General features: G+C 46.2%; 1 protein-coding gene across 1 annotated transcript; it reads left to right on the top strand.

Moving 5' to 3' along the window:
• Nucleotides 1–25,484, top strand: KCNG2 (potassium voltage-gated channel modifier subfamily G member 2). The gene is made up of 2 exons (XM_059815512.1): nt 1–756; nt 24,626–25,484. The coding sequence occupies exons 1-2, from the start codon at nt 1–3 to the stop codon at nt 25,436–25,438; spliced, it is 1,569 nt and encodes a 522-aa protein (XP_059671495.1). The 3' UTR covers nt 25,439–25,484.
• The last annotated feature ends 1,341 nt before the right edge of the window (nt 25,485–26,825 follow it).

Raw genomic sequence — 26,825 nt, 5'->3', positions numbered from 1 at the left:
ATGTATCACGAAATGGCATTGCTCACAGGGAATGCAGATCCTGACTTCAGCTCCTACTCCTTCAATAACTTGGAAAACCTCTGTGAAGTGCAAACCAAGAAAGGTTTCTTCTACAAAAAGGCCAAGCTTCTGCACCCCGGGGAAGACTTGTGCTGCTTAGCCCGCCTGGATGACCGGACCAGGTTTGTGATCATCAACGTAGGTGGTATTAAATACAAAGTTCCATGGACCACCTTGGAGAACTGCCCCTTGACTAGGCTTGGGAAGCTAAAATCTTGCAACAATTATGATGAGATCATGAACATCTGCGATGATTATGATGTTAGCTGCAATGAATTTTTTTTTGACCGTAATCCTAGTGCCTTCAGGACGATCATGACTTTCCTGACAGCCGGGAAGCTGAGGCTTCTCAGGGAGATGTGCGCTCTTTCTTTTCAGGAGGAGCTTGTGTACTGGGGGATAGAAGAGGACCACCTGGAGTGGTGCTGTAAAAAGAGGTTGCGACAGAAGGAGGAGGAGGCAGCTGAGGCCAAGCTGTATGAAGGGGAGATGGTATTTAGCGAAACTACGCAATGTGCCTTCCAGGACAATAGCCGGTTGAATTTGTGCATGCGAAAGCTCAGGGACATGGTGGAGAACCCCCATTCAGGGATCCCGGGGAAGATCTTTGCTTGTATTTCAGTCTCTTTTGTTGCCATCACTGCAGTCAGCCTCTGCATCAGCACCATGCCAGATGTCAGAGAAGAAGAAGATCGGGTGAGTGCAGCTTTTCTGAGAGTGAAGTGTGTTTTGCATTGTTGTCTCCTCAGGGAAGGTGACGGGCAAAGTCACTCCAGCAATCATGCAGGTATTGTATATTTATGATGTGGAGGGCTGGCTGGGCTAGAGCACAGAAAGCGTTGTGTCACTTAATACTGAGGGAAGACTGGGCCAAACGCTGCCTTGCCAGCACAGCTTTGCCAGTTCACACCAACGGACGTCTGTGCCCAACAGATTTGTTTTCGGACATCTCTCACCAGATGACAGACTAGCTATTGTGGGTATAAAAAATCAGCCTTGCTTGAGGCTTGATGTTTTGAAGTTAGGTTAAGAGCTAACAGATCTGTTTTCCTTAAAGGTACTTTAACATACCGCTTCGAATGAACTCTCAGTACCCCGCTGTAAAAATCACATCTAAAATACTTTGATGCTAGAGGTGAGGTAAAGGTCAGGGAAGCTGAGGCAGCAATTTAACAGCACAAACAAAGCAAATGTCCCGATTTTCAGACACGCTTAGTATTCTCAAGTGTAAGCTGTGGATGTTTCATGCCCTTGAAAATCAAGTCTTACGGATATTTTGTTTATTCTTTAGTTCCTTATTTGTGCAAACAGTGCCGTTTCCTAGGATCAGCTGTATGTAGGCCAACGAGAACTCATCTGAAGATCGATAGAGGAGGACATTCAGGTTTTCATTGAATATATGCAATCTAAGGGGTTTGCGGGGTGGGAACTTCTCGAAGAGTTCATGGCCTCTTTAGTTTTACTCAAATCCAAGCTTGCTGCTCAATGTTTGGGCTTATTTCCCTGCCCCGTGGTCATTAAATGTGATTGTGAACTTCAGCTACTGAGACCGTACTTCACCCCGTCAAATTCTGCCTCTCAGCTGAAGGCTAAGCTCTCCTGAAAGCAGAACCCTCCTCGTGTGCCATCAGCCGGCTGCTCATCGCTCGCTGCCGCTAGCAGAAAAGAGAGCGCTCCTGACCTGGCAGGGGGCATTTACTGTTCTGTAGTGTTGAAAAGTAGAAAGCACGCTGATGGAAAATGGGTCCAGCAACTCCAGAGAGACCCCTGCGTTTGCCCGAGTACCCCATGCGCAGTCAAACCCCCCCTTTGCTTGCGAGGTATGCTCAAGTTAGACATCAACTGCCTTCTTTGGTTTGGAATCAGACTCATTCGGTAGCAGCCAGGAAAAAAGACGAAACGTTTGGTATGTTGTTTGATATTCGATTTATTATAAGATCTTTGTTTTAAAGGCTTTTTATGATCTAAAATTTGAGGATACTAGTACGGGGTACTAGGTAAAACTATATTGCCCTAATAATTTAAAAAAAAATCATTTCCAAAACACATGCCTTTTACTGTAGTTAACCAACAGTGCTCCAGTATGCTGGAATTTGAAGCACAAGGGGTATTTGAGTGTTGAAAGCTGAGATGTATTTAGTGTTGATGTGTTCCTGGATTTAAGTGAGAGCTGAACAATTGCTTTCAGAATTACCAGAGTTTAGGCACCTTATATTTTTAATAATGATCTGAACATAAATAGGGACTCATAAGAATAGGCTAATAATATTTTTTAGGTGGAGCAGGGTAATAATGAGGCTAGAGCAAGTGTATGAGAGAAGCCTGGATTTCTTGGTAAGCTGGGGCCATTAAAAGGAGCATGTTTTCACAGTCAAATGCAAAATTGTTCAATAAAGGTGAACGGAGACTTGCTCTTGCAAAAGCAGAGAGTCTGGTTCCCAGTAGGAATCTAAATAGGATTTAGGGTACAGGCAACTGAATGTAAGTTCCTGTTGCAGCATAAAGTCGGAAGGGTTAATGTGATCCTTGAATATCTAAGCTGGGGAATAGCGATTAGAAGCTGGAAGATGATTTTGTGCCTGTATGCGGCATCAGTGAGACTGACACTAGAATACTGCAGTCAGTTCTCATGTTCATGTTTTTAAATGGTGTTTCGAGAGGGGTGAAAAAACCTATAACTATTGGACACCTGGAGAAAATGCCGTACAATAAGGAACTTGAACATTTCGGTGTATTTAGATTATCAAAAGAAAGGTGAGTGAATTAAGCAAATAAGTGGGTTTTATGGGGGGAGGAGAACTGTATCATCTAAAAGACATTTAAATTAAGCAGGGAGAGGATGCATGGCTAAAAGCTGAATCCTGAAAAATTCATATGGGAAACTAGGTGCCAATATTTAATACCACGGTGATTAATTACTGGGGCAGCCTAGGAACAGAATTAGTGGATTTTGTATTTTTTGATGTTCTCGGTTCAAAGCCCAGTGCCCTTCTGGAAGGTAGCCTTCAGTTAAACACACTCTACTTCAATCAAAAGTAAATTACTGATTTCAGTGGAAGTCACAAAGGTGAAATGCTTGCAATACAGAGGAGAGCAGAAGAAATGATCTGATGTTTTTCTGTGCCCTTGAATTCTAAAAGCACAGAGCTCCTGCCGATAGGCTTTGTTCTGCCCTTTGCACCGGGAAGGTCTGTGGACGGTGTGGAAATGGTTCTTTTGTTTGAGACAAAGGTGGTTCTCTAGCACAGGACAGGTGAAGGATCACTTCTTACAGAGCTTGCTTCATCCCCAACGTTCCTCCTCGCCGGCTACTGAACCAACGCAGGTCAGCACTCTACTTGACATTTCATTAGTTGTGCCAGGAGTCAGACACGCTGGCTGATCTTGGTCCTGCCAAATGGGTGTAAATACCCATGCAGATCTTTTCAGCCTCAGTAAGGCTGGGCAAGGAGTCAGGCCTCTGCCCACATGGAATTGCCTGTAGGATCGGAGACCTAGGTTGCAAACCCCTTGCGTGTCATCTGCTCATGGCTTAGCAAGCCAATGCAGCTCATCAAATAACAGGTGTGGAGAGAAGTGAGCTTACGCGAATTCAAAGTCACATTAATCATCCTGAGCTGTATCCCTAGTACCTAGTTTAAAATTCGTGCCCAGGGATAGCTTTTTGGTCTGATTTTGCGGTCTCTTAACAAGCAGAAAATGTATGTGCATCCCTCCTGGCTAAGGAACAAATAAACAGTAAATATTATTTCAAGGACACAGCGTACTCGGTGTGTACGTTTTCCAGGCTATCTGCCTGGCGTTGCTGTTTTTAGGGTCCTGTGTCGGAGCTGTCGTAGATACTCTGGCTGTGGTCTTTTCCTTGAGCTGGCATTTTCCAGAAGACGAAAACTTTGTGTGCCACCTATCTGTCCTGTTACTGCTTCAGGGAAAGAGAGAGGAACCAATCGTGAAAAAAACCGTGCTGGAGAGCAATTTTCCATGCCCCGATCCTTTAATCTCATCTGAATGGAGCAGCTGTTACACCCAGTGATGTCCTGCAGAGGTGTAAGCGACCTCTCGCCGATGGAAGTGTGGGACCTTAACAGTTAGAAGTCATTAGCAGCCGGGTGAGGAAATTATTTTAGGTGCCTGCCTATCTCTTGTAAAATACAGAAGAGGAATCAATCATACGTTTTTTTAACTTTATTAACTGCTCCAGAGGTGCTAGGTGACAGTGGCAATCCCTGGTGGTTTAGCAGTGGGACGGATGGTGTTCCCATGCACTGTAGCTGTCTTGTTCTTACTAATGGTCACCCCAATTCATCTTGAGCATTACTCTTTTTTGGAAGTAGCATTATGTATTTCAGATGCTGCACAATTATGAAATAAAGCTAACAGAATCAGATCCTAAGCTACTTTTTACTTACCAAACCAGGACATATATTTTATCTCATCAATTTTTGTTCTCATTTAGCTTTTATTTACTGATTAAATGAAATAAAACCCACCAATCCAGTAATGCACACAATAGCTGTTTCTGGAAATTTCAGGAAAGGGACACTTCCAATGTATAAAGAAAACAAACCTGTGAAAAGAGTCAGGTTCTTCCCTGTAAGGTAACAAAGTAATAATTAATTTTTAATTTCAGAATTTTCAGCATGGGAGAATTCTATGCAAGATCTAGATCTAATGGTGGAAAGTCCCCTCTTAAGGCAAAATACTGCTGAGACAAAATCGTAGCAGGAGCCCTCAGGCACTGAGTTCTTTCAAGACCACCACAAAAATCATCTCCAAGACATAAAAATAGCCAGAGGCATAGAGTATCCTTAAGGCATTTTAGGCATATGATATCTTTAAGTGGGCTTCTCAACTCTCTAAACAAATGGCAGGTATCGAGTGACTCAAGGAAAGCAGCTAATCCATCACAGGAGTCTTAAACCAGTTGGGGATACATTACAGCAAAAGCTTTAACAACACAGTAAGAGCTGAACAACCAAAAGACGTTGAGAGCTTCGATGGTCATCATACTAGACTCTTCATTTTTTTCTTGGTGAAAACAGAAACGTCGACCATTTCTATCTGAAGAAGAAAGCCCCTTTCTTTTGTTAGACAGTCTTCCTCATCACAGAAAAAAGGTGGTGAACTCAGAAATTAACATCAATCGTTTTGTCCTGATTCACAAAAGCATTTAGAGGCCTCAGTCCCACTGCGCTCAATCATTTGTAGTACCACAGTGTAGAACAGGAGAAGATCAGAGTACTTCCTTCTTCACCGTGCTTTCTAACATATTGGGGAAAGCTAAGCTAATTAAAGATGCTGTGATAGGAAGTTACAGTTCAATAACCTTCAGCTGAAGAAAGTTACAACAAAGAGAGAGAGACTTATAAATAATGAAGTTAATAATAGCTCATGAAGAAGCCTGAAACTATTTAACCTTCTAAGCTTAATTTACACACTGTGCTTCAACTTTCATATTGGTGAGGATGGGGAATAGATAAATTGTGAATGAGCGTTTTAAACAATCTCGTGACTAAAGATTTCATTTCACAAAGGTACACACAAAAGTAATTTCAGACAAAGTTAAGAGAGTTTTGTATAGTGATTCTCAACAGCTTTTCATAGGCAAACTGTTGCCCGAGGGGCTGGATGAGCAGTGAGGTCGGTTGAAAACTGGCTGAATGGCCAGGCCCCGAGGGTGGTGATCAGTGATACGAAGTCTAGTTGGAGGCCCATAACTAGCGGTGTACCCTGGGGGTCCATACTGGGTCCAGTCCTGTTCAACATCTTCATTAGTGATCTGCACGATGGAGCAGAGTGTATCCTCAGCAAGTCTGCTGGTGACACAAACTTTGGACGAGTGACTGATAGGCCAGAGGGTCATGCTGCCATCCTGAATGATCTCGATAGGCTGGAGAAACGGGCTGACAAGAACCTCGAAGTTCAACAGGCAGTGGTGCAAAACCCTGCACCCAGTGAGGCACAACCCCACACACCAGTACGTGCTGGGGGCCACCCAGCTGGAAAGCAGCTTGGCAGAAGAGGACCTGGGGGTCCTGGTGGACACCAGGTTGAACATGAGCCAGCGACGTGCCCTTGCCCACAGAAGGCTACCAGTATCCTGGGCTGCGTTAGTCAACGTATTGCCAGTGAGTTGAGGGAGGTGCTCCATCCCCTCTGCTCAGCACTGGTGAGGCCATACCTGGAGTGCTGTGTCCAGTTCTGGGCTCCCCAGTACAAGAGAGATATGGGCATACTGGAGAAGGTCCAAGAGAGGGCCACGAAGATGGTGGACTGGAGCATCTCACATACGAAGAAAGTCTGAGAGAGCTGGGACTGCTCAGCCTGGAGAAGACAAGGCTCAGGGAGGATCCTATTAATGTCTATAAATACCTGGAGGGAGGGTGGAAAGGCTGAGCCAGGCTCTTCTCAGTGTTGCCCAGTGACAGGACCCGAGGCAGTGGGTGCAAACCAAAACACAGGAGGTTCCCTCTGAACATCAGGAAACACTTTTTCACTGTGAGGGTGTCTGAGCGCTGGCACAGGTTGCCCCAGGGTGGTCTTGGCATCTCCACCTTTGGAAACACTCAGAAGCTGTTTGGACATGGTCCTGGGCAACTCGGTGGCCCTGTCTGAGCAGGTGGAGGGGGCTGGATCAATGACCTCCAGAGGTCCCATCCAACCCTAACCAGTCTGTGATTCTGTGGTTGTAACTATTGATTTGTCTAGGTTTGTAATCTAAATAGGTAGCTAAATAGGAAGAAATAGAAGTATTCAGGGCCTCAGAGTGTCAGAAATGCCAGATATTTTGTTGAATGAATGATATCATCTTGTCTCAAAACTCCTGCAGTTTGAGGTACTTCTGGGTGGGGAAAACTGTCATTTTTACATTAAATCATTTACTTCTTTCAGTGAAAGTAACGTAAAGGAGTAAAACAGTTGTTATTGTTGGTGCTTTCTATCCTAAGATGGCACTCTGCTTGAGACTCTGGAAGGAAGCTTTTCATTACTGGAGAGCTCGTTTTTAGCACTTTCTCTCTTTTGTGACTGTTCAGCTGTTCTTCTGCATGTGATACTGAGACCTTGTTGATCTTAACTTAGAGCCACATGTTTATGTGATGCATAGATGGTTTGTTTTCATGAATGAAAGTCTTAATAAAATTGCAGCTTGTGTTTTTCCTTTCTTTGTGGAATAAACTGATCTAGAAATTACAACACAGTCAACATAACAGATGTATTTAAAAAAACCTCCCTGCTGGTATTACAGATAACTATTTATAGTATATAGGCACAGAGGGTGACTTTTTATAAAAAGAATCTTGGGGAATTGGACTAACTAATTTCCCTGGGGATGATCTGAGAATTCATTATACCATTCTCTCAGGTCTGCTGTTTAAATGTGACAACCATGAGCTGTAACAGTATCACCAGTTAAAGCATCTGAACTGATCTACTGATGTACTCGTCCCCTATGTTGCTGGTTTGCATTTTGTCTTTGCTCTGGGCAGTTCAGGCCACAGCTGCCTGGAGGCCAGGGAGAGACCAAATCACTCAGTAACAGTTGTCACCTGCCTTTTCTGCAACACTGTGCACAAGGAAGTTCCTGTCGACACATGAAATTCATGTTCACTTTCACAGAATCACTAAGGTTGGAAAAGACCTGTAAGATCATCAAGTCCAACCACCAACCCAACCCCACCATGCCCACTAAACCATGTCCCGCAGTGCCATGTCCACACGTTCCTTGAACACCTCCAGTGATGGTGACTCCACCACCTCCCTGGGCAGCCTGTTCCAATGCTTCACCACTCTCTCAGGAAAGACATTTTTCCTAATATCCAGCCTAAACCTCCCCTGGTGCAACTTGAGGCCATCTCCTCTTGTCCTGTCACTTGTCACTTGGGAGAAGAGACCAACACCCACCTCACCACAACCCCCTTTCAGGTAGTTGTGGAGAGCGATGAGGTCTCCCCTCAGCCTCCTCTTCTCCAGACTGAACAACCCCAGCTCCCTCAGCCGCTCCTCACAAGACTTGTGCTCCAGACCCCTCACCAGCTTCGTCGCCCTTCTCTGGACACGCTCCAGCACCTCAATGTCCTTCTTGGAGTGAGGGGCCCAAAACTGAACACAGCATTCGAGGTGCGGCCTCACCAGCGCCGAGTACAGGGGCACGATCCCCTCCCTGCTCCTGCTGCCCACACCATTTCTGATACAGGCCAGGATGCCGTTGGCCCTCTTGGCCACCTGGGCACACTGATGGCTCATCTTCAGCCGGCTGTCGATTGACACCCCCAGGTCCTTTTCCGACAGGCAGCTTTCACATTCATATGTCTTTGCTTACAGGATGTAGGGCTCACAGCACTGCAGAGCTGTATTTTAACTAAAAGTAAGGTGTTTCTCATTTTTTTCTTTCATAAGCTTGAAGAAGGTTTTCTGCTCAGATCATACTTAAATGGTGACACGCAGTCCAAATGACAAGCTTTGAGAGCATCCTTTACCCACAGCTTTAGTCATCATCAATAAGCAAAAGTTTGCTTTGTTTTTATGTGCTCAATCTGCCTCGTGTAGTTTCATCACCTGTTCTATGTAGTCTTGTGCTTAGATTGTGAATGCTTTGGGACAGAATGCCTTAAACACATTGTCTATGACCATCATCATAACAGAAGTAAAAATTATGTCTACACCACTCTTCAGCTACACAGAATCACAGAACGACAGAACGAGAGGGGTTGGAAGGGACCTCTGGAGATCACCTAGTCCAACCCCCGCCAGAGCAGGGTCCCCCAGAGCAGGTTGCACAGGAATGCGTCCAGGCGAGTGCTGAGTATCTCCAGAGAAGGAGACTCCACAGCCTCTCTGGGCAGCCTGTTCCAGGGCTCTGCCACCCTCAAAGGAAAGAAGTTCCTCCTCATGTGGAGATGGAACTTCCTATGACCAAGTTTGTGCCCGTGACCTCTCATCCTGTCACTGGGCACCACTGAAAAAAGGCTGGCCCCATCCTCCTGGCGCCCACCCCTTCGGTATTTATAGGCGTTGATAAGATCCCTCCTCGTGCCTCAGGTTGCGAGCTAGGTTTCTGAGCAAGGACTATTTTTCTTTTCGTAAGTGAGACCAACTTAGCTCATGCAAGATGCAATTACCGTGTGATATCCTTAGTGTCCAAAACTGAGGAGTAGCTGCAAAGTTCTGCACTGCAAGTCTGAGTCATCGTAGTGAAGTCTCCCAGCTCCTGTCTGATGGTCAGAGAAATTTGCTGTGTGTGTTGCCTTTCAGACAGCTCAGGTTTGCCTGAAAGCAGTTGAAAGTGATGAGGTTTGAAAGATAAAAGTGATGTTGCTTCTGTGGGTCACACACAGAGCTTTAAAATCAAGGAGTCGAGAACCTTTGCACTGCTCAATCTAAACCTGAAATGTTGAGTTGTGTGGGTTTTTTGAGTGGTGTGCATCTTTTATCTGACTCCCATGGAATTTGCAAATATAAGATTAATGGCAAAATGTTCTTTGCAAATATCAAGAAGTGATGGTCATATCCTTTGATCATTTTACTGGGAACAGTGCTTGTCTGTGAACCGTCTGAATGATACAGTCCTTAATGTAAAAGAAATACATGTATTAATTTTTCCTTCATGGCTCTGAATCTAAATCTTACCTTTACTGGTTGTCCAAATCCAGCTGTTAGTGTTAGAGCATTTCTCGGTATCAGTTTATTTTACCGAGTTCAGGATTGTTGTATTCACACACTAGGGAACACATTTGGTGCTGTGAGTCCTTTGCATCGCCATTGCACAGCACGCTGCCCACTGCACCCGCTCTGCCCGCCGCCGCCCAGGACTCCAGCTGCCTGGAAAGCCCCTGCTCAAATAGCTCGCCACACACCAGCTTCGCCAACTCTTTTCAGAGATAGCCCTTCCCCGTTGCAAGGCTACCTGAAGCTGCTAATGAATAGAAAATGTTTGAAGGAATGATTGGTTATTCTTGATATTGGTTGTGTGGACAGAGCACTGGATAACAACTAGTTGTATTTAGTCATGACTACTCTTGGAGAGCTCTCACCATTTCTTCTCCTTGCTCCTGTTACGGGGGGGGGGAAGAAAATAATTTTACTTTCTGCAGTCCCCCCTCCCCTGAAAAAAAGAAATCCAGCCTTCCTGCTTGATTGAAGCTATTTAAATTTCAGCAGAAATACCTGGTTGTTCTGTCATGGCAACTCCTTCAAGAGAAGATGAAGGAAACATGGTCCCAGTAAGAAAATCTTTCTCTGTTGTATCAGGAGGGTTAGGAGGAATGCTGTATTTTCTTTCGCTAAGAGTTGCCTTTAGATTGGGGAGTGGGGACATGGGACTGTGGAACAGGTTTGCACAGAGTCCCACAGTGAGCCTGCAGAGCCTCTGCTCAAAATTCCCCACCTCAGCAAAGTTACTGCCTGAGCTGTTCGTGCTGCGGCTCTTACCAGCTTCGGGTCTCAATGCAGCGTCTTTTCCTGAGTTGCTTTTCCCAAAGAAGATTTTGAGGATCGTAGGTCACAATATAGACTTTGGGAACCACCTGAGAATCTCTTCAGTGTTTTAGGCTTAGAAGTCAAAAAATGGAGGGAGTATTCCTCTGCACTCTTCTCTTGGGGATGAGGCAAGAGTTGAGTAAGATGAAATTCCTGTTGACTTGTTAGTAACTTTGTGCTGTGCTAATCAACTCTTTCTGTCTACAGGATATCTTCTCATGAATAAATAGCAGGCTCAGGTCTTCTTTTAAATATTGAATAAATACACTGCAATATAACATTAGTGATAAATAATTAAACAGCTAAGACTCTTCATAAAAGCATTGGTAACTTTGTCACGTTGTTAACTGGTTTATATTTGGTGCAATGTGGCTCCCCTAGCAAAATATGCTCCGTATTTAATTTCTTTTAATATTTCTCTGGTCCTGTCCCCATAACTATCTACACCTGCCAGTGGGTTTATTCTCCTGACTTCCAGGTAAATCATCCAGGGAGTCTCTGAAGCAATCTCATGGTAGTCGTTGCTTGGCCTCCAGTCAATGTTTGTAAAATTACTATAGCTACCCAGTACAGCCTGCTCTGTAATATCCTGAGCGTACAGCGTAGCTTCTTTACTCCATAGATTCCTCCACTGCCTTTTGCAAGAGAGCTTGTGCTGTATGGGCTTATTGAGTACTGTCCTAATCTTCTGAAAGAGAGAAATCTTTTGGCTATTTTTAATAAAAAATATCATCTGGAAATTTCATCTCAGAGCTCCAGGATATGTTGCTATCAATTCTGGAGGTTTGGAATGAAAGAAAGCAACCAGATTTATGTTTGGCTAGACCTCATACAGCTAGGCTGAGGTAATGAGCTGATTCATGTGGACAGCACTTAGAAATATTGCATTAAATCATTTAACTTTATAAATGCTTACATTTTCATTGCTTAAATGTGGTGATTGAGATGAAATACATAAGTTTTTGAAACTGGGGACTTTTTGCAATGTCTGTGGAGACATTTAGATTCAAGGCAAATTAAGATAGAAGAGTGGTATGCAAATGGGGAAAAAAAAAAAAGGATAAAAAAGTTTTTGCAATAGGTTTTGAACAAAGGCTTAAGAAAGGACCAGGAGAAAACTGTAAGGTGGTTGGATTTTCTGAAGGTAAGCATGATAATTAGTTCCAAGTAAAACCATGAAAAACATGGTACTGAGTGCAATCGGCAACGTTTTTGAGGACAACAGCATAATTCATTTTAGTCTACATAGAACACCACTCATGAGTCAAACTTAGTATAATTTTTATGAGGTTATAAAGTTTTCTGAAAAAAATAACTTCTGATGTAGGTTCTTACACTTCTGTAAGGTACTTGAATTAGTGTCTGGCACAGGAAGCTGAGCTGATTTGAAGATCGGCAGGTAACTGCATGTTCATCAGCAGAGAGTGCAACCTGTCAGTGTCAAGAGCACATAGAGCCCAGGACAAAAGGCTTTTTTGGCAAGTGGGGACTCAGAAAGGATTTAGAGACCCTGGTGACTATCAGCTGTACACAATTTCTCATCTGACATGCTGGTTAAGAGGCAAAGCATGAGGCTTGAGATACTGTGCCCAGATTGGTATCCATTAAGCCGGTAAGTTGAAAAAAAAAATTAAGAGAGTTATTTAAAATCTGAATATTCTGCTTTATAGTGAGACACTAAAAGAGTTTTTAATGCAGTAAACAGCAGAATAAGAGAATGCCTGTGGATGACAGCGAACAATAACTGGACCTGCAGCTAGACAAACTCATGCTCTAAATGAGGTGTATTACGGCGTGGGTAATTAACAGTGGAAACCGTTTATCTAGAGATCATTGAATCATAGAATCACAGAATGATTTGGGTTGGAAGGGACCTTAAAGGTCACCTAGTTCCAACACCCCCCGCCATGGACAGGGACACCGTCTGCTAGACCAGGTTGCTCAAAGCCCCGTCCAACCTGGCCTTGAACACCTCCAGGGATGGGGCATCCACAACTTCTCTGGCCAACCTGTGCCAGTGCCTCACCACTCTCACAAAGAAGAGTTTCTTCCTAACATCTAATCTAAATCTACCCTCTCTCACTTTAAAGCCATTACCCCTTGTCCTATCACTACGTGCTCTTGTAAGAAGTCCCTCTCCAGCTTTCTTGAAGGCCCCTTCAGGTACTGCAAGGCTGCTAGAAGGTCTTCCTGGAGCCTTCTCTTCTCCAGGCTGAACAACATGCTTAAGTACATCTCATATAGTTTTTAAATGCATTCTGTCGGTCCTTCTAAATATTATATTTCAGCTGAGGTGAAACCATGCGAGAGCCTCTGCTCTGCAGGGGATTAACTCAAGAGCCCCTTCTAGCCTTACAGGTCAGTGAGCAATTGCCATCTGTCCCCGACCTGCTCATGCAGGAGCGCTGTCCCCCAGTGCCGGAGGTGCCAGCAAGGACGCTGTACGTCTGGGGCTTCCTTGGCCCTCATGTATATGCAGACCTGAAGTCATCAGTAAGATGAAATGAGCAGCGGCAGTTCGTAATTGTGATTAAAGGCGAGGGCAGCCAGAAAACCTCAGAAGCCTGGAAGCTTTCTGAAGAGGAGTGACATGGCATGAGTGTGGCCCCGTGAAGGCAGGATCCTCACCAAGGGAGCGTGTCCAGCACCGACTGTGTTTGCGGCGGGTGCTACAGGGGCTGGGACATGTTACTGGCGGGGCTTAGTCCCAGAGTTAGCTGCTGTTCAGATGTGAGCTTGTGGGTCGCTCAGGCCCTCGTACCCTTGCCTTCCCGTGCAGGCAGGCACACACACGCTCCCTTTCCCTCTGCTCCAGCTCATTTTCTGAGCCTGGATACAAATAGGAAATACAGAGAATAGCGTGAAGGTCCCAGCCATCCCGTACGTCCTGAGCCATGTTGGGAACCTGGAACACGATGTGCTGGGTGGAGACGATGACAGAATGGAAGTTGCAGCTCCCTCCTGAAAGGTCCACGCACTGAGTGTCTGTGGGCAGAAGCTGTGGATATTTTCTCCCAGTCCACAGCTAGTTGCCTTCATGCACAGTAGAAATACCAGCTAATTGAAAGTAAAAGTCACGCAATTCTTGTATTCTGCACTGCTGTCACGGAAAACACTGTTACTGTTGCCTTGGGCAGAAGGAGAGGGTATAGAGAGCGCGGGGTTTCGCAGTGGTCAGATCCGCCTTCAGAAATTCATCCATTTTGCAAGTGCAGGAGTAGAGTGACAGCATTTCGGTGCAAGGGCAATGCAGTAGCATGCTGCCAGCTGCGGCTGAGCCACTACCAGCAGGAGAACAAATCTACCCACAGGCAACATCATAGGCATAGGCAACATCATAGGCACTTCCTCTCAGATAATAGGATAAAGGGGAAGAGAGGGGGGAAAAAACAGGTTTGGAAAAAAATGGAAAAGAGTAAGCTTGACTCTGTCTTCCTTCCCTCCAAGGGAAAAAACAGACACCCCCCAACTTTTATAGCAGGTTACAGGAACCAGTAAAAACTAATGTGGGTCAGTAAAATAAAACCAGCAATGAGTGGGAGGCAGGAGGAGGAGAAGAGCCTCTAAAACAGGGATTGAAAGAAGGGGAAAACTGGGGGAAATAAGTGGGAAAATAAGCTTTAAAATGCTGTTAAGAATCCATTGTTCTTTTTAATACAATTACAGAGAGAACAAGACTGAGATTCTTTATTAGTGTGAGATAAGCTTGAGGAGAAGAAGAAGGAGAAAAAGAAAAAGAAGACGAGGAAGAGGAAGAAGAAGAAGGAGAAGACGAAGAAGAAGAGGACGAAGAAAAAGAAGACAAGGAAGAAGAAAGAAGAAGAAGAAGAAGAAGAAGAAGAAGAAGAAGAAGAAGAAGAAGAAGAAGAAGGAGAAGAAGAGAAAGAAGAAGAGTAAGAAGAAAAAGAAGATGAGGAAGAGGAAGAAGAATGAGAAGAAGAAGAGGAAGAAGAAGGAGAAGGAGAAGAAGAAGAAGGAGGAGAAGAAGAGGAAGAAGAAGAAGAAGGAGAAGAAGAAGAAGGAGAAAAGCGGATGCTGGATTTAGGAAGACCACAGTTCTAGGCACTGTATAGCTGCATGTATCTGAGCACAGCCAGGTGCCAGCGCAGCATCATCTTTTCCCAGGTGTTGGGTAGGTGTGACAGCGTTGGGAATGCCGCTGCTTTGCAACACAGCCCAGTCTCTCTTGGGCTGGTCCTTCCAGAGGGAAGTGTTGGGTCCAGGTGGTGTCATTCCCTGGGGAAACTGGTCAAACCACACAGAAGTGCCCTTGCTGAGGACTTGGCCCCACTTTGGTTCTGCAGTGTTTTGGTTTATGCTGCCACTTACAGGAGAGAACCCCCACCTTTATTTTTGCAGTCCTGCCATATCTATGAGAAGCAGGTGTGCTGTAAGTGCCAAGTGCCATCGCTCAAGTTTATTCAAGCAAGAACCGAGTCTGTCTTGTTTTCAGAGCACTGGGATAGAAAATACAAGCTAGGACCATTCTCCAGAAATCAGGAGATTTGCTGATTTGCAAGGTGACCGGGTTTCTTCATGTAAAAGCTCAGGATCAAGCTTTTGCTTAGGTTTACAGAGAATGGATTTATAAAACGTCATTTCCAGGCCTCAGGGGATATGATGCCTCTATCAGAGCTAGAAAAGAGAGTGGACTGAGGAGGAAGATTTCTAGTTCATGTGAAATCAGGGGGAGAAGGGGACACTTGTCAGCAGGGAGGCTTCTGGTGTTTAATTATTCTCTTGGGTTTTTTTTACTTTCCATTTCAGTGAAAAAGTGGGCCAAAACCAAGAAAAACATTCTGGAAACCTGGAAATAGAAAATTCCAAGGTAATTTTTACTCAGAAACACTAAGAACATCAGTGTTTCTAAAGTGAAGCTGTTCTTTGGAGGACACCATTGCTCGGCGAAAAGCATCGTTCTTTTTCTGCATTACTGCCTCTGTCCGCGGCAGTGACTCTGACAAACAAATCCCCTGCGCTGAGCAGCCCCTGAGCTCAGGCTGTGCAGGTCGTGCTGGTCCAAGCACAGCAGGCTGTGGGGGAGCCGTGGACACACCTGGACCACTGTGTCACCCGTGGGTGCTTCCCACAGAGTGGGTCTGCTGCAGGGCAAAGCTGCTGGAAAGCAAGACGTATGGGCAGTGGCCTGTGAAATCCTGCCTCCAATGCTGCGGGAGTTCATGAGTTTGAAATACAGTATCTGGTTCTCGTGGACCTGTGTCTTCTTGTGTAACTCTTTATCTTCAGACAATTTCCAAATGGCACTGAGATATTGTTAAATTGCCAGAGCAGACCCCACATACAACTAACCAGTGTTCTGACTCAGAATATTCAAACAAATAGCAGTAAACCTATTCTTGTACATATAGATTGTAATTCTCTATTATTTAGAGCCTACTTAACATCTTGCACACATGCACAGACAAAAGCTGTGGCCAAGGCAGGTAGGAATCTCAGACCCCCCCAAGGCCCAGCTCCAGCAGCATCAAGCACATCATTTCTGGAGCACAAGTCTTGTGAGGAGCGGCTGAGGGAGCTGGGGTTGTTCAGTCTGGAGAAGAGGAGGCTGAGGGGAGACCTCATCACTGTCTGCAACTACCTGAAAGGGGGTTGTGGTGAGGTGGGTGTTGGTCTCTTCTCCCAAGTGACAAGCGACAGGACAAGAGGAAATGGCCTCAAGTTGCGCCAGGGGAGGTTCAGGCTGGATATTAGGAAAAATGTCTTTCCTGAGAGAGTGGTGAAGCATTGGAAGAGGCTGCCCAGGGAAGTGGTGGAGTCACCATCCCTGGAGGTGTTCAAGGAACGTGTGGACGTGGCACTGCGGGACATGGTTTAGTGAGCATGGTGGGGTTGGGTTGGTGGTTGGACTTGATGATCTTACAGGTCTTTTCCAGCCTTAGTGATTCTGTGATTCTGTAAAAGTGGATGCAGGTGTGAGAAAAGCTGGTTGAGAAGATGATAATAATGAGAGGGCGTTTTGTGCATCTGTAGTACTGCTTACCTGCTTCCCATTCTTCCCAGCAACTCTACTGGGGCAAAAAGAAGCAGGACAGTGGACTGAAGAACATATCTGTATGTGGCAGGGACAGTAAGTGAAGGAGGCAGGGAAATGGAGGACAACCATAGGATCGCAACAACAGTCTTGTCTGGTAGGTGGGTGATCAAGTCCCCTGTGTCTGTGTCTTTCTCTGTGATTCAGATGTATATGCCAAATCCATGCAGCCAGTATACAGCTGTTAAGACACTGACAGCATTTGCAGGGAAAAAGGTAACAGCTAAGCAGGTCTCAAGGCTCAATATTTATGTCTCAGAAACCCATGTCCTACCTACAGTATCCAATTTTGGTTGTGCAGGTTAGGGCTGAGATGGCCCAAAGCAGCGGGCTGCTCGTGGATTGGGCAGAGTAACTCGAGGAGACACGGCTGATTCCCTGTGCAGCCTCCTGCGTCATGCGTGCCATCTATGCCTCCTGCGTACGTAGTCTGTCGGGGTGGTCGTAGGGTACCACAGTGCCCAGGTAACCTCCCCATGCACACGGTCTTCTCTTCCCTCCCATTGACTCCCAGACCCTTTTCTGAGCTTCCCATGAAGATAGCCATTTGACTTTGTAGTTGCATGCCAGAAGAGCACTTTGAGACAGAAATGCAAGGCACGTGCAGGTAGCTGTAGCTCAGTAATCCCTTGGCTACATGACTGCAACTGAATAGCACGGCATGTAATTTTACAAGCTGATTGGACTCTGGCTGTGGATTTTAGCACGCCCTGAAGTTACCTTCTAGCAGTTGCCATAGTCTTTTGGCATCTCCCTCGTTCCCGCCGGTGTTCCATGTTTATTTGCAGCTTCACCGGCAGAATAAAAATGACAGGCTGAGAGGTTTTGAAAAGTGGTGATTTGGGGCTATGCTGTCCCGGGATCAAAAGAAATCCAGAGAGGTAAGTCTCAAGTAGGTATAGCTCCTGCTCACCTCCTTGCCCTTTCTCTTCAACAAAGACAGGTTGCAGAGGAACAATTGTACAAGAGCTATCTCGTGTCCGTAATATGACTGCAAACCGCTAGTGACAGCCCTCCCTGCTGAAGGCAAGGCTCTGGTTACCTTTTCTGGCAGCTGGGCTGAAGGTGAACCACGAACTAAGCTCTAGTTGCAGAACAAAGTGTGTACAGCAAGAAGCAGAGGGCTCTTCCATGGCCCCTTGGCGACTTTAAAAACAGAAACCATTGCTTTGAATTCACAGCCAGCCAGCTTTGAGGACAGTCTGTGCAGCAGCTGAATCATCTTTGCTCAGGAGCACAAGAAATGCCCAGAACAGGCTGGCTGCAAGTTCAGCCTGACCCTAGCTTTGATGGCTGACGTGCTGAATTCCAATCACCACGACTGTAGGTGGTCAGTGGCGAGGGGAGCGCGCCTGCACCCAAGGGCAGGGTGTGACGCTGCCCTTCCAAGAGCGGGTCACATCGCAGGAGACGTGCACTCATCCTTACTGTGAAAATTGGCTGGATGCTTTCATCAGAAAATCACTTTTCATCAGAAAATTGCTTTTCATCAGAAAGTGCCAGTGTGAGCAAAATCTTTGGGTTTTTTTTTTTTTTGTTGGGGAGGCACGTTTCTGGGAACGTTGCTGTTCTGCTGGAATTTTGCTCACGAAAGGCTTCTTCATTTCGCAGCGACAGCTGGGACAAGCACGGGCGGTGACCCAGCACCCGGTGCTCCAGGCGCTGCTGCAGGCTGGGACGGAGCCAGGTGCAGGCTTCCACCCTGCCTGCTTCCGAGCAGGAGCTGGGTCTCTCCCGAGCCTGGCAAGTGCTCCAAGTGTTGGGCTACTGAATAATTGGAAAGGGGCGGGGGGGATGTCCGTCCTCTGAATCTCTCTGCAGATGTTCACTGAAACAAGCCCAAATCCGAAGAGGACACCGTAAGCCGCGGGGCTGGGGACTGTCTCGCTCTCTGCAGCTGTGTGTGCAGGCGGTGGGCAGAGCTCAGGGACTTTGCAGGTCCCTTAACGCCGAGCTCTGGTGCTGAGACCTCGGTTACGTTAGAATTTCAAGTTCCACATTTTTGTTAAAAAAGAGTTTGACCTGATGTGCACAGAGAAACACTTCAAGTGACCCAAAAGGCTCAAGTAACAAGGGGCACGTGGAAGAGAACAAAAATGTCGTTTTAGAAATGTCATGATTTTAAAGCTTATATAAGTGTTTTTGTATGCAATGCCTTTCACGTTTGCAGTTGGGTTTTTTTTCTTAACACATACATTTGACAGGGAGGGAGAGCTTCATTATGGGGGGGTAGTGGGCAGCATTCAAACTTCTTCCTTGGAAGTACTGTGGAGCTGCTGACCATACAAAAAATGCGTGCGCAAAGCAACCCAAGAACTGGGGCGGTTAGAGGTGATCTGGCTTTTGACATCTTCTCATGCCGGAGGGGGGAGATGGCGTCAAAGCCTGCAAGAATCTAGAGGAGAGTCAGAATTTCTTCTCAGGAGACCAGAGGACAAAGGCAGGGTCAAGAAGTCCCACAACACACCGTGGAGACTTTTCCTGAGGCGCAGTACAGGGACGTACCCGGGAAAGGGACCCTGCAAGCCAAACCGAAACGTTTCTGAAAGATGCCTGCGATTTTTAGCCAGACCATAGAGAGCGATGAGTACAGCTGGATTTGAACTCCAGTGACACCGGCATTTCTTTTTGTAATTTTCCTTTTGCCAAAGAAACCTTTGGCAAAGAAATTGTTTCTCCAGAAGAAAGATGCTGCGGTTGGCTTTTTGACAGCAAATTTCTGTAAATCCTAGTGAAGGAGACTCACTTTAATTTGACCGCAAAGAATTACTCACCGAGACCTTCCTTCATTTCTTTTCTTGTGCCCTGAGATGACATCAGTATATGGTCCCAAAATCCTGTGCAACTGCGGATATTTCCCCATACTCAAGTAATTTCTGCACAGGAAAAAAAAAATCTACTTGCTGTTTGAAAGAAACACATGTACACACTTAAACAAGCATATATCTTGCAAAGAACAACTGTTTCCATATATTTTTATTATACCACTGCTTTTTGTAATCAAAATCCTAAGATACTGTTTATTTAATGGCATGGTTATATGCACGTTAAAAAAAAATGATGTTAGTCTTTCAATACTAGAGAAGTGCAATGGGGGGGGTCCTTTGTGATTGCCACTCATGCTACTTTTTGTTTAGACCTCTAAAAGACAAAAAGAAATCAAATTGTTATGAAAACTAAAAAAAAGCTTTCCTGTGGCCCAGTTTCATATAGCTAGGTATAAAAATGTATCCATTAGCTTACAAGATGAAGAAATCTGGTTAGTATGCGAGAGAGCTATTTTGCTTATAAAAAGTAAAAAACAGAATGTAGTTGTTAATGTATACATCTATGGTCATGAGTCGGTATAGCTTGATCTTTTTTGAGAACATACAGATTTGAAACAGACCTGTTTGAGGGCAGGAAGGCTCTGCAGAGGGATCTGGACAGGTTGGATGGATGGGCCCAGGCCAATTGTATGAGGTTCAACAAGGCCAAGTGCCGGGTCCTGCCCTTGGGTCACAACAACCCCATGCAACACTACAGGCTTGCAAATGAGTGAATGTGAAAGCTGCCTGGTGGAAAAGGACCTGGGGTGCTGTTTGAGAGCCGGCTGAAGATGAGCCAGCAGTGTGCCCAGGTGGCCAAGAAGGCCAACGCCATCCTGGCCTGTATCAGAAATGGTGTGGGCAGCAGGAGTAGGGAGGGGATCGTGCCCCTGTACTTGGCGCTGGTGAGGCCGCACCTCGAATGCTGTGTTCAGTTTTGGGCCCCTCACTCCAAGAAGGACATTGAGGTGCTGGAGCGTGTCCAGAGAAGGGTGATGAAGCTGGTGAGGGGTCTGGAGCACAAGTCTTGTGAGGAGCGGCTGAGGGAGCTGGGGTTGTTCAGTCTGGAGAAGAGGAGGCTGAGGGGAGACCTCATCGCTCTCTGCAACTGCCTGAAAGGGGGTTGTGGAGAGGTGGGTGTTGGTCTCTTCTCCCATGTAACTAGCGATAGAATGAGAGAAAATGGCTTCAAGTTGCACCAGGGGAGGTTCAGGCTGGATATGAGGAAAAATTTCTTCACTGAAAAGGTTGTCAGACTTTGGAAGAGGCTGCCCAGGGAGGAGGTGGAGTCACCATCCCTGGAGGTATTTCAAAGATATGTGGATGAGGTGCTTAGGGACATGGTTTAGTGGTGGGTTTGGCAGTGTTAGGTTTATGGTTAGACTTGATGAGCTTAAAGGTCTTTTCCAACCTAAATGGTTCTATGATTCTATCGTTCTATGATTCTATTTTGGGCAGGATGTTCTGTTACGACTTGTTTTTCTCTTATTCCAATGGCTGATTAATTCTTGATTGCTTTTTTTCCATCTGTGTGTGTGTCTTTCTGTGCATTTTTGTTTTGTTTTCTTGAATGGAAAAAACCTCAAAACCCTAAGCAGAGTTACAGCATCCGGTTGGACTCAAATACATAGTTAAAAGTTTTAGAAAGAGAAAAATTGCTTTTTTTTTTTTACAATGGTGTAATCAAGGGGAAAAAACTCCAAGGAAAAGCAGCTGCAGCTGAAAGAAACAAAGCACAAAGAGCATGAAACATGTTTTTGCTGTTACTGTTTTTGATTTCATGTGGGGATAATAATAGGTCATACCTAGATGATAATGAAACATGGTCCAGAGGACAGGAAGACATTTAATTAGTGAAAAAAGGCCTCTGGCAGGTTAATTGACACACAGGCCTGTTTTCTAAAAGCCTGTTCAGACCCTCTTATTCTCAGGACAGCCTTCGGACAGCGCCTGGCCTGTTCGGATTGCAATAGGTTAATAACGATACCGAGGAAGACTAGCACTTCACTGAAGATAATTATGCATTAGCTAACAGAGGGGATTGTTTCATCCCATTAAAATGAACTCTGTGTAGCAGAGCATTATCGCTCCACTCTACTGAAAGTAAACATTTCGGCGTTCACAATGTTAGCTGTCAGCTGTGGATAGTGGGAAGAGCGGAGAAAAGCCAGAGCCCACCCTCAGCTCTGGAGGGAGTACGTTTCATTACCGTGATGGGCGAAGATGCCAGCTTGGTTCTTCTGTGTTGGGCGACCCAAGCTTGAGATACTGCCAAGCCTCTGGTGCTCAGCTGAGCGAAGGTTGCCAGGCTGCTCCCGCGCTTGCGTTTTTAGATGTAGTTCTGCAGGAAGATTGGAGACATAAATAGCAAAGCTGTAGGTTTGTGAACCTACACAGGATAAACATGTCAGAGTGTGGGAGGGCAGATAGAGTCTTCTGAAAGTCATCTCCACTGGTAGTCCGTTAATGAGGAACAATTTTCACTCCCATTTGCTCCCACACCAAAACCCATACACAGAAGGGCTTCGGAGACTTTCCTTTCGTTATGCACTGAACAGAGAGTGCCGGGGGGAATTAGGTGCTCAATTAGCAATTAAACGCCTTAATGTCTTTGTAAGTCTAGTCCAAGGCTAAATTCTCCATAGGCTTCACTGATTTCCTTAAACTTTTAGGGGCACAAAAATTATATACGTGCTCATCAGAATCCAGAACGCTTCCTGCCAGATAGGTCTCTTAAGGCAAGCTACATCTTGGTTCCCATACACGGTGGTCCAAGTAGTGATGTACCTTTCAGAGAAAGCAAATTTGCACATTGGGGTTTCACAGAATCACAGAATCATAAGGTTGGAAAACACCTGTAAGATCATCAAGTCCAACCATCAACCCAACCCCACCATGCCCACTAAACCATGTCCCGCAGTGCCATGTCCACACGTTCCTTGAACACCTCCAGTGATGGTGACTCCACCACTTCCCTGGGCAGTTTATTCCAGTGCTTCACCACTCTCTCAGGAAATAAATTTTTCCTACTATCCAGCCTGAAACTCCTCTGCTATCTGATGGGCCAGCCTGACCGCTTAATTATGCTGTGATAGGAGCGAAGCCCCTAAAACCAAAATGATTTTCTCAGACATGTTATAATTGTGACAATTATAATAAATAATACTTATACTAATACTTAAATAATACTTATTTATCACCAAATTAGTTTGGTGAGGCAGATATAAATTAAGGTCCTTCTAGTCTTCACACCTATCAAGATTAGGAAGTTAAAGACAGGCTATCTGAGCTACTACACTAGTAAAACAAGATTATCCTTCCTCCCTGCAATATGCTTAAAATCTTGACAGCAATTCCAATGGGACAAGTAATTTTTCTCTCCATATCAGCATGACCCCCTGGGAAGCAGTGGGCGGTACATCATATGCCAGTCGAAAGCAGAATACAAAAAAAAAAAAAATCTATAAATACAAGGCACTACAACCTTTCATCCTGTTTAATGCAAGGACCATAAACACCAGCTCTGAGGATTCCTGTTCACATTTTTTTTCCCTGTTGATATCTCTTTAGTCATTGTCTCAATCTCTTCTTAAGCGTGAAATGGGGAGGGTGCCTTGGCATTTTGGTTGTCATATTGAGGTAACGCAAGGCTTTACGCTTGGTGAGATGACTCTGCTCTTGCTCGCGGCAGCGCTTGAAACGTGTATCCGGTCACCCCCCAACATTTTGGGGAATGCTGTAGTTGGCGAAGAGGGCAAAATCTCATCCCTCCTTTGCTGTTTTCTTTCACAACAGGGAGAAAAACTGCGCATGAACACTTAGAGAGGGATGAAGTTAGGATGTGGTGCTGCGCAGTAAAAATTTCCTCGGCTCTGCCTAGCGAAAGACAGCTGTGGTGAGCATGTGGGCAGAACTGTTTATAGATGAGCCAGGTTCTCAGCTTCTCCAGTGGTGAAATGGGGACCAGCCTGACGCAGCCTCGCCACTCCTGAGTGGTATTTTATTCCTCTAATTTAGCACAGGCGAGCAAAAGGAGGCTTTACGTTGGTACCGGTACCTGTTGCATCCCCTGGGAGTCACGCACCCCGCTAGCAGGGATGGACTCCTACATGCTTACAAGAGGTTTCATGAACTGTCCAAACTGGCTCACCACATAAATATACATTTCCCTTAAATAAATACACACTTGCCTTCTGCTCAAAGCTCCCAGAGCATTAACGCTTTTATATGAGCATTTGCAGAGGAAACAGCACTAGCCCTGTAATTGTCCACATCAAAATCTCTTTATTTAGAGAAGCTTCTTATTATTCAGCTGGAGTTACTAACAGTGACGTAGCAGAGAATTGCCGTAGTATTTGTGCTGTTGAATTAACAATCAAAGAGCAGCCATCACCATCATTGTTTGCTGCTGTTCCAATGCGCTAAGGCTGGCTTGTTCACAGGCGGCGTAACTAAAGAACCAGAGTTCTCTTCCTTTTCCGCTAAGCGAGCCTGCAGGGAAGAACACCTCTCCCAGTGCCTCAGAAAGCTTGGGGAGGGCATCGTGCTCATTAGTTGTTACAGGTGAGATAATTAAAAATGCTTATCTCTCTGGACCTATCTCTATTCATGTGATACTTTTTCTTTCAGAAATACCTACATTTACCAGTACTTCATATAAGCTTTTGACTGTAGGGCTAGTGTGTTAATAAATGTTCACTGGAATATAAAAAATATTCTACGTTCTGTGAATAACAGATTATAGATGACTCCAAGAACATGACATAAAATGCTGTAGGTGTTTATGAGCCATTTATAAGCGATTTATTATTGATCAGGAAGAGAGGGAGGGAGGGATCACCCATTTATTAAAATCCATGAATCCTGTACTAATCCTTTCTAAAGGGTATTAAAGGCTTGGTTAGAAATGAGGTGCGAGCCACTGGCCTTTCAGTAGCGGGCTGTCTGGCCGACAGCTGATACCACCACACCAAATTCTTGGCAGCCTGGGGATACTCCTGAGTGTCGTTGACCTGTCCTGAAGCCAAACACGTGGCTAGGAGCTCTGGCTGTAGTTGTGCATTCCAGCTGCCCTTAGAAGCGATGATTTTTGCTTCGGTACCTCGCAATTCGTATCGATTTCACGTGGTGCTTTCCTCTAAGAACTGCCACTCTCTGGTTCTTTGGTTCGCTCCCTGGCTAAATCCTTTTCTTCCCCCTTTTCTGTATTTCCCGCTCCTCTTCTCCCCAGGGCGAATGCTCACGGAAGTGCTATGACATCTTTGTGCTGGAGACGGTGTGCGTGGCCTGGTTTTCCTTTGAGTTCCTGCTGCGGTCCATCCAGGCAGAGAACAAGTGTGCTTTCCTGAAGACCCCGCTCAACATCATCGACATTCTGGCCATCTTGCCTTTCTATATCTCTCTCATCGTGGATATGGTCTCCACGAAAAACAGCAGCAAGCCCGGTGGGGGAGCTGGGAACAAGTACCTGGAACGAGTGGGCCTGGTGCTGCGCTTCCTGCGGGCTCTGCGTATCCTGTACGTGATGAGGTTGGCACGGCACTCGCTGGGGCTGCAGACGCTGGGGCTCACCGTGCGCCGGTGCACCAGGGAGTTCGGGCTCCTCTTGCTCTTCCTCTGCGTCGCCATGGCCCTCTTCTCGCCGCTGGTGTACTTGGCTGAGAGCGAACTGGGAGCCAAGCAAGAATTCACAAGCGTCCCCACCAGTTACTGGTGGGCTGTCATCTCCATGACAACTGTTGGCTACGGGGACATGGTGCCTCGTAGCATCCCCGGGCAGGTGGTAGCCCTGAGCAGTATCTTGAGTGGGATTTTGCTGATGGCTTTCCCTGTCACGTCCATCTTTCATACTTTCTCCCGTTCCTACAGTGAGCTGAAGGAGCAGCAGCAACGAGCAGCGAGTAGGCAGATGCGCCAGCTGGAAGAGAGCACCAAACTCCCAGGTGGTGACAGCACACAGGGGCTCAGCGTCACGCTCCCGCCGGATGCCGCCGGGCAGGAGGGTCAGCCCGCCATGGACCGGGAGGCCAAGAGAAGTTGTTGACTCTGAGCAGCTGAAGACGTGTGTTCACAGCACAAGAAGCGGTGGACATGGGGGGGGTCAGTTCTGCAAGAAGAACCTCCTGAAGGAGGGGCAGACACACACAGGTTGTCTCTATAAAGACCAACTTCCAACAGTAAGGGCCCTCTGCGAAGTGCCCCTAGAAACTCTACCAAGTACAGCTCTGCTCCATCGCTTTTCGTAGGGCTTTGCTTTTCTGTTGAACAAGAATTCTTGGCAACCCCCAAGGAGCAGCCGTTGAACATAGCCAGCCAGGAGAACGTAAGGTGAAGCACAGCCTGTGCCGGGGTGCCATTCGGCGGAGCAGCCGGCGTGCCGCTGCCTCCCTGCTCGGTGACGCTCCGCGGGCGAGGGGCTGAACGAGGGGGCTCCCCGTGCTGCGACGCCCCATGCGCAGGGGGGTTGTTTTGGCAGCTCCGCCGAGGAACACAAAGCTCAGACAAGCCAAGGTCTGAGGGCAAGAGAAGGGCAGAAACCGCCCTTCAGCTTTCCCGGGGGTTTGGTTTTGTCTGTTGTACAGATCGGGCAGTGCAGCCTGGGCTGCCAGCTCTGACTTGTGCGCTAGCGCAGTGTGCATTATTTAGTAAATACGCGTATTTACCACCCTAAGCTTTGTATCTTAGCCCCATGACAGAAATACACATAGACAATCTTCCTGACTGCGCTACTGAATGTTAACTTGGCTTTTTTCCTTCGCTAACAGTTGAATATAACAAATATCTTTACAAATAACACCATTTCTCCACTTTCTGTTTTCTGTATCAAAAAAATGTGTTTAACAGACGACTAAACCTGAACTACACGCAGCCCAAGAAGGGGAGGGTGATGTTAAACCAGCAGCGACTCCCAGCTCTGCATACTCTTCCTTGGAGGTGAAGTGGCTGCGTTGACTGCAGTCACGTGCAAACAGGAGTAGTCCAAACCCGGTGAAGTCAATGAGATGCCTCCAGCGGGCTCTACGTTAGGGGTAGTCTTTTTTTTTTTCCCCTACTAAGAAGAAGACAATCCTGTCATTTGAAAATTAGAATTATTATTCCGGCTCTTCTTCCTAAGTCTCAAAAGATTTAAGTTAATTTAAAGGGAAAAAAGAATCATGGTGGCACCGGGATGTTTATTCCCTGATGCCAGCCCAGTCAGCTCTCTGGCCCCCGCCCTGGAGGAGCTGAGCCCACGTCGGGGCGCTGCGGGGGTCTTGCGGTGCTCCTGCGGGTGGGATGCGATGAGGGGATGGAGGGAAATGGAGCACAACTGCCTCTTGCACCTACACTCCCATTTGGGTTCAAGCCGCGCAGTGTCGCCCTCCATATCCTCCTCCTGCCAGGGGGGGAGCGAAGGCTGATGTATCAAAGATGGGATTTGTCTGGTTTGG

This window comes from Gavia stellata, chromosome 3 (assembly GCF_030936135.1).
Source record: "Gavia stellata isolate bGavSte3 chromosome 3, bGavSte3.hap2, whole genome shotgun sequence".
Taxonomy (NCBI): domain Eukaryota; kingdom Metazoa; phylum Chordata; class Aves; order Gaviiformes; family Gaviidae; genus Gavia; species Gavia stellata.
This window is presented reverse-complemented; position numbering and strand designations above follow the sequence as displayed.